The 12,528-nt window shown below is 46.3% G+C and overlaps 1 protein-coding gene across 3 annotated transcripts in view; it reads left to right on the forward strand.

The window, feature by feature from the left end:
- Positions 1-4,833: 4,833 nt before the first annotated feature.
- Positions 4,834-12,528, forward strand: part of ZFP64 (ZFP64 zinc finger protein) — an 87,977-nt gene continuing 80,282 nt past the window's right edge. For 2 of the 3 annotated variants that reach the window (XM_044262815.1, XM_044262812.1), the window contains exons 1-2: positions 4,834-5,019; positions 8,623-8,862. In XM_044262815.1, coding sequence (XP_044118750.1) covers positions 4,974-5,019; positions 8,623-8,862 — 286 coding nt within the window. In that variant the 5' untranslated portion in view covers positions 4,834-4,973. The remainder of the gene's footprint in view (positions 5,020-8,622; positions 8,863-12,528) is intronic. The other variant, XM_044262813.1, reaches the window with a different exon arrangement.

The following is a 12,528-nucleotide window of genomic DNA, read 5'->3' on the forward strand; positions in this document are numbered from 1 at the left end:
ATCCTTACTGAGAAGTTCATCTGGAGGGAACCCATATTGAGAAAATGATCTGAAAAGAAAAGGAGAGGAAAAGCCCTTCCAAATGGTGTTGAAACAGGTTATCCTAGCAGCTCTCTCCAGGATGGCTGGCATAGAGAGATAATGGGTTCACATGGGCTAATAAAAAAAAGCCACCGTTTATATTACTTAGGATATCTATAAAAAAGAAATTAACAACATTCAATGGCATATCAAATAAATTCTGATGCAATCTTATAATAAAATATTATGCAACCATTAAAATTCACAGTGAGGAGCAGAAGCTTGCAAACACCAACAGCATCACAATCACCCAGGGCTCTTGTCTAATGTACAGATCCCTAGGCTTCATACCAGTGCATAAGAAGCAGAGTGTCCACCCATGGAGCTGGGACAATATCCAGGTGATTCAAATGCACCAAACTAACTGGGAAAACTCTTCAAAATCAAAGCCAATTATGAAACAGTATATATAGTATTGTGTTTGATGGGGATCTGATTCACTGCATGAAAGAATGCATACACACACACACAAGTAACAGTAGCTGAAACAAAATAAAAGGCATTTCTCATGAAAATAAAGCCCAGAAGTAGGCAGTCCAGTTGACAGGTCCACAAAGAAGTTAGGGACTTGGGCTACTTCCAGCTCACCACCTGACCATACCTAGAGTATAACTTCACTCTCATATCCAAAATGGCAGCTAGGGCTCCACCCGTCACATCTTCTTTCCAAGCAAGGAAAGGAGAGAGTGGAAAAGAAGCAGCAAATGGCTATGTCAACTCATAAGTTTAGGAGACTTTCCGGAAGTTACCTCACAACATTTCATTTACATCGCAAGAATGTAGTCATATAACCAGGTCCAGCAACAAAGGAGGCTGGAAAAAGCCTTCTTCTTGGAGGCCATACACTCAGCTGCAAATCAGAAACTCTGCCACTAAGAGAATTTGAGATAACCAATATTAGGTACACAAACAGCAATCTCTACCGGAAGTATTATATTAATATGGTGGGTCATGTTGATTTGAACCATATGAAATTAACATTTTTATGTTAAAATAGACAAATATCAGCAATTTATTTGATTTGTTCTATTATATTTCTATGGAAAAATCTAAAAAGATATGTAGCACATTTGTGAATATTGGTTATCTCTGGATGGTGGGATCTCAGGTGGCCATGTATGATTTGTATAATCTTTAAAAATAATGATCGGGGCGCCTGGGTGGCTCAGTGGGTTAAGCCGCTGCCTTCGGCTCAGGTCATGATCTCAGGGTCCTGGGATCGAGTCCCGCGTCGGGTTCTCTGCTCAGCAGGGGGCCTGCTTCCCTTCCTCTCTCTCTGCCTGCCTCTCTGCCTACTGTGATCTCTCTCTGTCAAATAAATAAATAAAATCTTTAAAAAATAATAATAATAATGATCATAATATATACCCAAAAAGGGAGATTAAAAACAGCATGTAAATTAAAATCATATTTTTAATAAAATACATGAAAACAACTTGTACATTTATCTATGCATATATATACACACAGACACAAAGAAAAAAAGATTTTCAGTATATATGTCAATCAAAATATTATTCCTGGAGGTATGTGGCTGCCTCAGTCACTAGAACACGCAATTCTTGATCTTGGAGTTGTAAATTCAAGCCGCACACTGTGGGTAGAGCTCACTTTTTTTAAAAGTGTTATTTCTGGGTAGGGGATTATAAATGGCTCTTATTTTCTTTATATTTTTCTGTATTTCTTCCCAAATTTCTAACAGTGAACTTGTAATACTTACACAATAAGAAAAACAAATATAGGAAGATTAAAAAAAAGAAAAGAAATTTTAAGACCAAAAAAAAAACAAAAAACCATTGCAGTGATCTACAAATACCAGAGAAAGTATGGCTGTGCATAGTAGCAAATGTTTAAAATGGAGTCGATGGAAACATATAAATTCATTCAACAACAAAAACTGTATTGAAGCCTCTGTGTACCAGACCCTATCCTAGTCTCTGGGGATACAGGGTTAATAAAGCAAGCCAGATACCCTCTCCTGGAGCTCACAGTCTGGTGGGAAAATAGATAATGGCCTCGTGTAAATAAAAAATAAGAATAACAGGGATTTCTTGCCCAGTTATATGAGCTAGGCACTACTGTAAGCACATTATACATAATGACTGACTTCCTCTGGAAAAAAAAAATGTAATGAAGTAGCTACTACCATTATCTCAACTTACAGAAAATTGAGACATAGAGCAGCTGCCCAAGGTCACCCAAGTAACTCAAGGATTTATATGGTGGTGAGAACCTACAGACTTAACCATGCATTGGTAAGGTCCAGGCTCATAGCTCACTAAGAATTACCCGAGGCACTTGGGAAATATATGCAAATTACCAGGTCTTGGCCTAGGAAATTCTGCAGTAGGTTTCGGTTAGGACTTGAGAATTTGGTTTTTCCCAAGCCCTCTAGATGTTTCTTCTCTTCAGGCTAATAAAAAGAATTCTGCGCTCAGCACAAGGAAGTCTGAGTGGGGCTTACCTCTCCGGGCTTGGGAGCTGCAGTAGCACTGGCTGGGAAGTGTCAGAAGGCTGGAAACGTTCCGTGTCTTGATCCAGTTGGGGCCTGCCCAGGTGTGCACATCCGTGAACATGGACCAAGCATTCAAGAACAAGCATGACCCTAAGCTGCAGGACCTGTGTAGGTCACATTCGCTAGGGACAGGTATAATGAAGGTGATGTGGCAGAGTGCCAAGAGGAGCAGGTGCTTTAGATGTGGGACAGGAAAAATTGCCCTGGGAAAGGGACATTCCATTTGGCCTTGGGTGACAGAAAGAAGCCAGGCCTGCAGAAGACCAGGGAAAAGCCATCCAGGCAGAGGGAGGAGCAAATGCGCAGCTCCTGGGGCAGGGGCAAGAAGGCATGTGAAGCTGGCCTGGGTAAAAAGCAAGAGGAGAGCAAAGATATGGCATAGGACCAGTGGGGAACAGCCGGCTCAGATCTAGCTCATTCCTGCCTCATGGCCCCAACTCCTGCCCATCCCTCAGGCTGGAATTCTGCTCCTCCCAACCCCCACCTGCAAATAGTGCCTGCTCTCTCATTATTACCTTCCTTGACCATTCCAGCAGTCATGATTACAACCTTGTTTTCTGTCTTCCAAGACCTTATCACTATTAAGCAATCACACTGTGGGGCACCTGGGTGGCTCGGTCCATTAAGCACCTGACTTCGCTCAGGTTAAGATCTCAGGGTCCTAGGATGGAGCCTCACTTCGGGTTCCCAGTTCAGCAGGGAACTCTCTCTCTCCCTCTGCCCCTCCCCCTGCTTGTGCACTCTCTCTCTCTCTCTCTCTCAAATAAATAAATAAATAAAATCTTTTTAAAAAGAGAGAGAAAGAAAGAAATCGCATGGCTGATTTCACTATTCAGCATTGACCGCATCACTAGCTGCTAGCCAAGTTCTCTTAGATCAGGTACCCAATCATTTGGATCACCCTGGGACCTCCAGGGTCTAGCACAGTGTCTGGCACATTGCAGCACTTACGTATAAGTAACTAGTGGAGGCATGAACAATCCCTTAAGGGAAGCAGCAGGGAAAATTCCATAAGCTCTACAGTCCTATTCAGGGAGCGCCTACTACGTTCCAGGCACTAGGCCAAGTGGCTGGGGATAGATAGATCAGTGAAGCAAAGAGACTTTTTTTTTTTTTTAATCCCACTTTCTCGGGAACTTTTGAATGTGTGGGGGGCGGGGCGGGGGGGGCGGACAGGTAATACACAAGTAAATTATCTATCGCTAGATAGCTATATTCCAGGTACATAATGTTAAATGTAATAGGTTCTAAGAAGAAAGAAAAGGCAGACCAGAGAGAGACAGGGAGCTGCTGGGTGGGGGAGGAGGGAGCGTCAATATTAGAATGGACTAGCCAGCACTGGCCTCGCCATGACTGTGTGACTCTCCCGAAGACAGCAGAGAGGCGGCAGGTGAATAGAGGGAACATTCGCGCGGCGACTTGATGCTGGAGAGGGCTTGGTGCTGAAGCCGAAGTAAAGGAGAGAGCTGTAGGAGATAGGTCGGCCAAGGGGACACAGATCAGAGAGGACAGTGTGGACCAACAGCTGGGACTCCAACAGCTGGAAACTTGGAAATGCTCGTTCTTGGGCCTCGCCCCAGCCTTACTGAGTCCGAAACTCTGGGGCGGACCAGCCGTCTGTGCTCTAGGGAGCCCTCCAGGTGACAGTGCCCCATAAAGGGGGCAGAACCCCGGCGCAGGGGGCCTTTGGCTCTTGATCCTAGTTGTTGCTCTTAGGATCCACGTGATCACTGTCCCCTTTATTTCACTAGCCGGGCAGGGGACCCGCCCAGCGCTCTGCCGATCCGCCCGCCGCTGATGCTCAGCTGGGGTTTCTCCCCAAGCCCGCCGCGCCCGGCGCACCCAACCCCCAACCGCAGCTCGACGCGGCCCCCTCTGCTCGAGCATCCCGGCGACCCGGGAGCGACGCCTTGGGGACCAGACGCCCAGGGCGGCAGGTGCAAAGGCGCCCGAGCCGGGGAGGCCAAACGCGTCCGCCACGACCGCAGGGGTGCGGGCCCGGCGCCGGCGGCCGCGGCCGGGGGTGGGTGCGCATCCCGAGCCGCCCGCGGCTGCCCAACCCGCCGGGACGTTTGCTAGCGGTCCAGATCCCGGGGGATTCCGCGCTCCCGGGCCGCGGGGCCCGGGCATCGGGATTGGCCCGCAGCTTCCCCGGGGAGCCGCGGAGGCAAAGCCAGGCTGGGGCGGCCGGGCCCGGCCAGCGCCCTCTAGGCAGCGGAAGTGGAGCTTGCTTTACATCCGTCCTCCCCGCCTGGCGGAGTTGGGAGAAGGAAGGCTGGGGGGTGTGGAAAAATAAAAGGAAAAGTCCCTGCACCATGTAGATCAGCGCCCCCCACCCTGGCACCCCGGCCGGCCGGGGACCTCCCAGTCTGTGGCCATGAACGCGAGCAGCGAGGGCGAGAGCTTCCCGGGCTCGGTGCAAAGTAAGTGCTTTTCCGGGCGCAGTGCGCGCTCCGGGGCCCAGTGCGCGCTCCGGGGCCCGGGCCCAAGCACGTCTGCGACGCAGCGAGCAGGCCCGGGGCCCCGAAATCGGGGTGACGGCCCCGAGCCGGCGTCTCGGGCACCGCGGCGGGCGCGCTGTGCAGGGGGCGCCGGAGTGGGCTTGGGATGGGGGCACCCAACCCAGTGCAAGGCGGGGGGCGCTCTCCAGCCTCGCAAGACCCCTTGTAAGGGAACGGTGGGGGAGGGCATGCCGTTCAGACAATCGCCACCCCCTCGGGGCATTCCCCGCCCACCCCCGGCGGAGTTTGGGGGGATTTGGGGGTAACTGCCATTACGCTGATGGGAAAACTTCTGCCTCAGTGGCTCCAAATCCTTGAAGTCTGGGGATCCGAGGGTTTCTTGAGGTCTGGCGGGCTGGGCTTGCCGGCACACTGGAAAGCCTTTTACATATTAAAGGTGAAGATCTGAATGGGGAATGGAGCGGTGGTCGCTTTGAGTTTGGGATTCATTTTAATTTTCCTGATGGGGTCAGCAGCCTTATTCAAGAACCTGATTTCGCCCGCGGCATTGTTTTCCAAAGTGTGGTCCAGAGACCGAGCGCAAACCAGCCATCTGAGAGCGGGAGCGCTTCTTTAAAAAAAAGAAAAAAGAAAAAAGCTCCCTGGGCCCCACCCATTAGATGGGGTCGTGGGGGAGGGAATCTGTGGCCAGACCCGGAGTGGTTCGGTTGCAGAGTTTTGAGAACGACCCCCTACCCTGGCACCGGGCTTTGCAGACACCTAGTACATAGGAAGCGCTTAGCTTGTTAGCTGTTGTGCAGACACTGCCTCCCAAACTTGGCTGGGTATTCCTTGCGTAACTTGTGAGAAGCACAGATTTCTCTAAACACCAGCCCCTCCTGCACCCTACCTCCGTTAGGACTCAGTATCTCCCAAGTGGGGCACAGATAAGTCCATGTTTAACACGCAGACACACAAACACACACAAAACCCATTTGTTGTGATGCCATTACAAGTTTGGAGAACATAGTAGAGATAAAGGAATTCTTGTTGCTGTTGAGCCCCTACCTGTACCCAGTGTTTTCTGTTTGGTCTGTTAATTCTCACTGCAAATGCAGGAGGAGGTTAGGTATATTTTATCATTCCAATTTTTCAGAGAGGGATACTGTCACTTCTGACAGGGTATCTCAGTAATAACCCCACCAGGTATCATACATGGGCATGGGGATCCCTGGCCTGGCCCTTTACAAGCACAACCTTATTTAATCCTCTTACCTATCCTATAGAACAGAAACTTCTACCCATTTTACAGATGAGAGAGACCAAGCCCAAGTCACTGTTTGTAAATTGTAACGTCAAGATTGTAAGGAAAGTCTAGGTCATTGTTTATGTGCTTGCCACACACTGGAGACATTGTCATTAAAACCCTTTCATACTAGACAACAATCTTTTGGATCATTAAGGAATCCTCATCAATGCCAGTCACCTCGTCTTTTGGTTCATTTTCCTTTTAGTCTCATGGGCATCTTAGCTGCAGGGAGGAGGTCGTGTTCCAGAGGAATAGAAAAGGCTTCATTCATTTCACCCATTGATTGGATGTATTTAAGTGCACAAGCGCTCTGCAAAACGGTTTAGAAAATACTATGACGCAGGGCGCCTGGGTGGCTCAGTGGGTTAAGCCTCTGCCTTGGGCTAGGGTCATGATCTCAGGGTCCTGGGATTGAGTCCTGCATCCGGCTCTCTTGCTCAGCAGGGAGCCTGCTTCCCCCCTCCCTCTCTCTGCCTGCCTCTCTAACTACTTGAGATCTCTCTCTGTCAAATAAATAAACAAATAATATTAAAAGAAAAAAAATAAAATATTATGACACAGCCCAGACCAGCTCTCCTTAGCAAGTGAACCAAATTGTATTTCCACACAGAGATTTTTTTTGTCAGCTCGACTTGAGAAAATTGAACATAATATAAATATTTATAAATTTTCAGAAAGTTATTATTCATATATACCAACTGTATATACACAAAGGTAGTTCTCATGTGATTTAGATTTCAGGAAATTTAGAAATAATAAAGACCTTATAAGTACTAAGATTATGATGCGTAGATAACATGGAATAGTGTGTTATTAGATGATTATATATATTTTTAAAGATTTATTTATTTGAGAGAGGGAGAGAGAAAGAAAGAGAGAGTGGGGAGGGGGCAGAGGGAGAGAATCTCAGGCAGGCTCCCCACTGAGCACAGAGCCCACTGCAAGGCTCCATCCTACCATCCATGACATGACCTGAGCTGAAACCAAGAGTTGGGCGCTTAATCCACTGAGCCACCCAGGCACCTTTTAAATAATTATACTTATAAAAATTTTAGTGATCTAGCCACAGTGCTTATGTGATATTATGTGGGGAGAAGACTAATTTTATAGTACATTATGATCTTAATTTTTAAGCATAAAGAAAATAAATGGAACAAAATAATTTGTAATGTTCATGGTACACATAGGTGGAAAGATTGTGACTGATTTTCCCCCTGCTTCTTCTGTTCCAAATTTTCTGTTACAAACATGAGTTTCCTTATAATAAAGCAGGAAAATTTTTAAAAATAAAAATGAAGGTTGTCATATTAGAGACTTATTAATTGGATGTATTTCTTTATTTAACCAACCTTTCCATCACACTTTCTAATATAGTAACACAAGTATTAACTCTTGGCATCATTACTATTGAGAAACAATGTCCCTATCAGTTAGGAATGAATTTTGGCTATAAGTAACCAACTGAACTCTACCAGCCTAATGAGAAGTCTGAAATTAGTTGATGCAGGGGATCAAGGGATCAGCATCTGTAGCGATCTTAGCATTTTCCTCATAGTGAAAATAGGGTTGCAGAAGCTCCTGGCATCACATCTGCACTTAAGACCAAAAGAAGAGGGAACCAGTGCCATTCATGTCTGATCCCTTTTTATCATGAAAGGCCAAACTTCCCAGAAGTTCCCAAGCATGTGAGGGACCAAGATCATTTAGTAGTTCTCTTGGCAGGGTCCGGGGCAGGAAGCAGGTAAAAGCAGAGGGATTGATTTTCATAACGAATGGGGAATAAAACTACCTTTCATTCGGATGGGACATGGCTCCTGCTCCTTCAAAGTACAGCAGTCCTGCACATCAAAGAACTTTTTTTTTTTTAAGATTTTATTTATTTATTTGTCAGAGAAAGAGAGCATAAGCAGGGGGAGCAGCAGGCAAGGGAAAAGCAGGCTCTCTGCTGAGCAAGGAGCCCGATGTGGGACTCGATCCCAGGACCCTGGGATCATGACCTGAACCGAAGGTAGATGCTTAACTGACTGGGCCACCCAGGCATCCCTCAAAGAACTTTCTTGCATAAAATACCACTAGTGCCCCTGCGGGCAACAGTCACTTGGGTCTGGGAACATTGCTACTAAGGGAGAAGACGGAAATAGAAGGGACATCAGGCCAGCCACTAGCCATCTCTGCCACTGTGCCCTTTTTCTACCATGAATCTGGTTGGTGTTATAATCTGTTTGAAATTCGTTAATTAATTAATTAACCTGTGGCTTTCCCTTTGTCCCATGGAGTCCCAGGTGGCACGACAGTGCTGGTTGAGCTCACTCCGGACATCCACATCTGCGGGATTTGCAAGCAGCAGTTTAACAACCTGGATGCCTTTGTAGCTCACAAGCAGAGTGGCTGCCAACTGACCGGCACGTCCGGGGCAGCCCCCAGCGCAGTCCAGTTTGTATCGGAAGAAACGGTGCCTGCCGCCCAGACTCAGACCACCACCAGGACCATCACCTCCGAGACCCAGACGATCACAGGTACGGCCGCGACAGTGGGAGAGACTGTTAGAGTTGGCCCGGTTATGTCCCAAACACCTCCGTGGAACTTATTAAAAATATAGATTCCCAGGGTCCACCCTGTAGGCAGGCTGATTCATTATTTTTAACAAGCTCCACTGGGAAGCCAGCTGCCCAGCCAGGTTTGGGAACTGCTGGGTGGCAACATTAACTGTTAGCAGTTATAGATGTTGTCATATGTTAAAACAGACAAAAAACAGATTTCTAAAACAAAAACCTGTATACACCAAGAAAAAAAAAAAATACTTACAGGAAATGCATGAAAAAAAAAAAAAGTAGTTATTTTGGGTGGTGGGAGTGTGGGTTTGATCTTAAAATTTGCATTATTTTTATAAAGGGACAAAAAACATGTTTTATTTGTTTTGTTTTGTGTTTTAATTTATCAGTAGGTTTTGATGCCTCCCTACTCCCCCCTCCCTTGCTGCCAGCTAGGGAAATAGAAAAGTTCATCCTAGTTCTTGGTTGTGTTCATTTACTCCACCAAAAATAAATTACAGATGGATCTAAAATTTAAATGTGCTCAGTGAAACCATAAAATTGTAGAGTAAATATACACAGACACACAGTCGCACTAACATTACCTGTACTTAAACCTCTAGGATCTGTCTCAAGGGACTAGACAGACAAGTTTAAAAATGTGAAGTCACCCATTTATGAAATAGATAGCGGAGATGCTGTCAGATCCTGCGGGGAAACAAAGAATGTATTCCGTAGCTAAAGGCATTCAGATTTTTAAATTAAAGTATATGGGACTTCTGGCTGACTCAGTTGGTGGAACATGTCACTCTTGATCTCAGGGTTGTGAGTTTGAGCCCCATGTTGGGTGTAGAGACTTAAAAATAAAGTCTTTTAAAAAATAATCATATATATATTGGTATATATATATCAATATTCTGCCTACCAAAAGACAAGCTGGAGTCCTCTGGCAAAAGAAAAAGCATCAGGAATGTGGCTACAAATGAAGTTAAAATTTTCGCAAAGTTAAAACAATGTATAAAACTAAAGACCAACAACTGGGGGAACAAACTGCAGCACAGATGACTAAGGCTTAATGTCCTTCATATATAAAGAACTCCTAAAATCAATAAGAGTAGAGAAAAAAGCAAATGATTATGTCAGCAAAGGGCAGCAGATAATATTCAAGAGACCACTGAACATAGAAGGATGCTCTGTCACCTTAGTAATTAAATTAATGTGAGTCAAAAGAAGGGCTGGGACAGGATACTGCTTTCAGTGTAAATTCATATAACTTGGACAATTTTACAATTTTGTGATGTCTTTTAAATTTAACATCTTAAATTTAAAATGTTCCAAATTTTAAAATGTACATAAACACATTTACCTAGTAAGTCCACTTATCCCCTAAAATTTCATAAACAGATGTATAAAGGAGTTCATTTACTATATAGGCTATAAGGAAAGTGGTACCTTTGTATGTATACATCAAGAGAAAATCAGATAAATAAACATCAGAGATTCGGACAGTGAAGTATGACTTAACCTTGAAAAGGGGAGCTAGAGCTTTGTAGAGACACAGAAAGATTCTTGGTGGGGGGAGTGTAAAATCACACTTATGGATGCATACCTAGTATTATATTCAAGGCAAGCTTCTAGAACAGGAATGAGGCAGGTAATAATGTTAATGAAAGAAGCAAGCTGTGCAAAAGGTAATGGGGACTGGTGGGGACTGTGGTTTAAGTAGAATAAGTACATATGACTCATCCAAAGGGACAGCTGCCCTTTGGATCCGGTCAGTTAGATATTTGGGTTTTTCAGAGAAGCTGAAAAATGTAAAATTTCCGAAATTTTAAAACTTTGTTGGCCAAACGAAATACATCCATAAGCCTGACTGAGCCCACAGGCTTTTTCTAGAGTCTTCTCCGACAGTATTTAGCAGATAGTTAATCTGGATCTGAAGGGTGAAAGAACATGGCGGGGCGGGGTGGGGGGCACCAACTTTCACCACCTTGATTTTGTATTGGTGTGGTGGTTGATTTTTTTGCCAATAAGCAAAGTTTTGGGGTTGTCTCCTTAATGCATCCAAAGTGTTTCTCCCGAGTCTTTAAAACACTGAACTATAATTACCTGATCACCTCACAAGCCTTAAGAAAAGCACCTTGAGGTTGGCCCACTTTCTCCCGAGTTTATCATCCCAGAAGAAGTCACCAAGAAAGTGTTAAAGCTAAAAACCACCTTAACAGTGGGTTTCTTATTTTATGGCTGGACAGAGGGATGCTACAGGTGGGAGAAGACCACAAGTTCAAGACAGTCCCAGGACTTAGGCATTTTGGCTTTTACCCTTGTGGTCTTCTCCCTGTTCGCCGTCCTCAGAATCAAACTCCCAATAACCCTGCACACGGGGTGTGGAACCCATAAAACGTCAGGAGGCGTCAAGGCCCACACTTTATTTTTGGCCATTGCACCTTTCCAGGTTCTGAGGCTTCGCTTATGCTGTTCCCTCTGCCCAAAATACTTTTCCCGACAGGGGATCTTGTTTCATCTCAGGACACTCCCCTTCACTCTTTATGGCAGCAGCCAAGATGAAGTCCTCTCTTTTCCAACTGAGCCACGTTTCTTTGTCTCAGAGCCTGAGTATGTGTTGTACCCCCTGCCTAAAACTGACTCTTGGGCATACATCCGAGCTGAGCTTAAAGGCATCTCGTCAGAGACCCCTTCTCTGTTTCCCCCGGACCAGATTATGTCCCTGTCATTAAACCATCCCTGAGCCGTAAGCGCCATGAGGTCAGGGGCTGCACCCCTCCTGCCCACCGCTGGATCTCCAGCACTGGTCCTTGCTGGGAGAATGAGCGGCTGCCCCAGTCTCCCATCCATCAGTAAAGCTGACCCCACCCCCACGTACTGGCTCCTCCTTCTGTCCTAGGTCTTTGCTCAAAGGCTCTCGCCCTCCCCTTGGCATTTCCACTGCCCTGTGCCCACTCACAGGGGGCATGCCTGGGCTTCGCTGGCCACCCTGTATGCTCAGGCCGGGCCTGGAGACGTCGGTGCACCTAGCTCACGGTGGCACCCCTGGAACGGAGGTGCGGGGAGCTGCACGGTCCAGAGACAGGCTGCTGGGCTTGCGTTCCTGCCTGCCACCCTCCACCCCAGACTGTGGGCAAGTTGCCCTCTGCTCTCTTCTTAATAGTTCTCATCTGTAGAAAGGGGTTCGAGTGGCACCTAATACTATTAGGTAATAGAATTAGGTGCCTGTTACCTAATCGTCATTGTGTTATTGGAGGACTCTGTAATAATCCACATAAACGGTCTGGGATGGAATAATTGGGCTCAGTAAACAACCGCTTTTATTAACGTCGAGATTAATGAACAGGTGGCGAGATTTGCAGTCTGACCCGTCTCTGGCTGACTCAGCGGCTCTTCCTCCTCTTTCCAGCCTCTCTACCTCAAAACAAGCAGAAGCCTGCTTTTCCCCCCTTTCACACTGTTTTCATTTGGTTTTCTGGGCCCAGCTCCCCACCTGCACGGGCTTCAGTGCTACCTACAGGGGCTGTTCCCCGCCCGCCTGTGGACCCAGGTCCCCTGAGAGCTTGTTAAAGATGCTGGGGCCCAGGCTCAGCTTCGTCGAAGCTCTGGAGCTGAGGTTCAGGTATCTGTTGTTGTTTTTTTTTA

Source organism: Neovison vison, chromosome 8 (genome assembly GCF_020171115.1).
Source record: "Neovison vison isolate M4711 chromosome 8, ASM_NN_V1, whole genome shotgun sequence".
NCBI classification, from domain to species: Eukaryota; Metazoa; Chordata; class Mammalia; order Carnivora; family Mustelidae; genus Neogale; species Neogale vison.